This window comes from Lottia gigantea, assembly GCF_000327385.1.
Source record: "Lottia gigantea unplaced genomic scaffold LOTGIsca_40, whole genome shotgun sequence".
NCBI classification, from domain to species: Eukaryota; Metazoa; Mollusca; class Gastropoda; family Lottiidae; genus Lottia; species Lottia gigantea.
The window spans coordinates 2,140,907-2,142,554 of record NW_008709380.1 but is presented as its reverse complement, the minus strand read 5'-3'; the positions used below and the strand labels follow the sequence as shown (position 1 = coordinate 2,142,554).

Genomic DNA, 1,648 nt, shown 5'->3' with positions numbered 1-1,648 from the left:
AACTTGAAAAACATCTGTCACATTAGATTGTACTTGAATAACCCAAAAGAAATGAATGAATTCTCCATTACTCTACTATTGCTATTCAGATATTTAATCAACACTAAAGGCCTATTAATGTAATAAATATTTCCAATAGACCCAGCATCAAGTAGACTGCTGTTCTTCTCTACCAATATCTCCTTAATTCAATATCCAATTTCCATGGGATAATTTATGCGCATATTTTATTATTTACTATACATATCACTTCTTATGAAATATAACTTAATCTATTTTCAATATATGTTAGGTTTATCAATACATTATATTACTTATTCACATGGACCTAATTGGTCATTTGTTTTATATATCTTTTCAAATATATGTTACATTTTTCAGCCTTTTAAATTTATCACTTGTACCATTAAGTCTTTCAAATATATCACTTTTATTATTCAGACCTTCAAATATATCACAAATATATTTTGACTTTCATTATTTAGACCTTCAAATATATCACTTTCATTATTCAGACCTTCAAATATATCACTTTCATTATTCAGATCTTCAAATATATCACTTTCATTATTTAGACCTTCAAATATATCACTTTCATTATTCAGACCTTCAAATATATCACTTTTATTATTCAGACCTTCAAATATATCACTTTTATTATTCAGACCTTCAAATATATCACTTTCATTATTCAGACCTTCAAATATATCACTTTTATTATTCAGACCTTCAAATATATCACAAATATGTCATCACTTTCATTATTCAGATCTTCAAATATATCACTTTTATTATTCAGACCTTCAAATATATCACTTTCATTATTCAGACCTTCAAATATATCACTTTTATTATTCAGGCCTTCAAATATATCACTTTTATTATTCAGGCCATTAAATATATCACTTTTATTATTCAGACCTTCAAATATATCACTTTCATTATTCAGACCTTCAAATATATCACTTTTATTATTCAGACCTTCAAATATATCACTTTCATTATTCAGACCTTCAAATATATCACTTTCATTATTCAGATCTTCAAATATAACACTTTCATTATTCAGATCTTCAAATATATCACTTTCATTATTCAGATCTTCAAATATATCACTTTCATTATTTAGACCTTCAAATATATCACTATCATTATTCAGACCTTCAAATATATCTCTTTTATTATTCAGACCTTCAAATATATCACTTTCATTATTCAGGCCATTAAATATATCACTTTCATTATTCAGACCTTCAAATATATCACTTTCATTATTCAGACCTTCAAATATATCACTTTCATTATTCAGACTTTCAAATATATCACAAATATATCATCACTTTCATTATTTAGACCTTCAAACATATCACTTTTATTATTCAGACCTTCAAATATGTACCAGATTAACAGGTTCAGGTAAAGTACCAGATTAACAGATTCAGGTAAAGTACCAGATTAACAGATTCAGGTAAAGTACCAGATTAACAGGTTCAGGTAAAGTATCAGAAGAACAGTTTCAGAATAAGTACATTTTCAGAAAAAAAGATCTTTTAAAAAGCAAAAGCAATCAGTTCCGAAAGGCACAAGAACTGCCAATATCAAAGGCCAACGTTCAAATAACTTTGTAAGTCCACATTTGAAGTCCAAC

The 1,648-nt window shown here is 26.6% G+C and overlaps 1 protein-coding gene across 1 annotated transcript; it reads left to right on the top strand.

Annotated features, from left to right (window-relative positions):
• Nucleotides 1-746: 746 nt before the first annotated feature.
• On the top strand, nucleotides 747-1,433 carry LOTGIDRAFT_122440 (hypothetical protein; the record flags this gene model as incomplete). Its single annotated transcript, XM_009060099.1, has 1 exon — nucleotides 747-1,433. The coding sequence occupies one exon, from the start codon at nucleotides 747-749 to the stop codon at nucleotides 1,431-1,433; it is 687 nt and encodes a 228-aa protein (XP_009058347.1).
• Nucleotides 1,434-1,648: the final 215 nt, after the last annotated feature.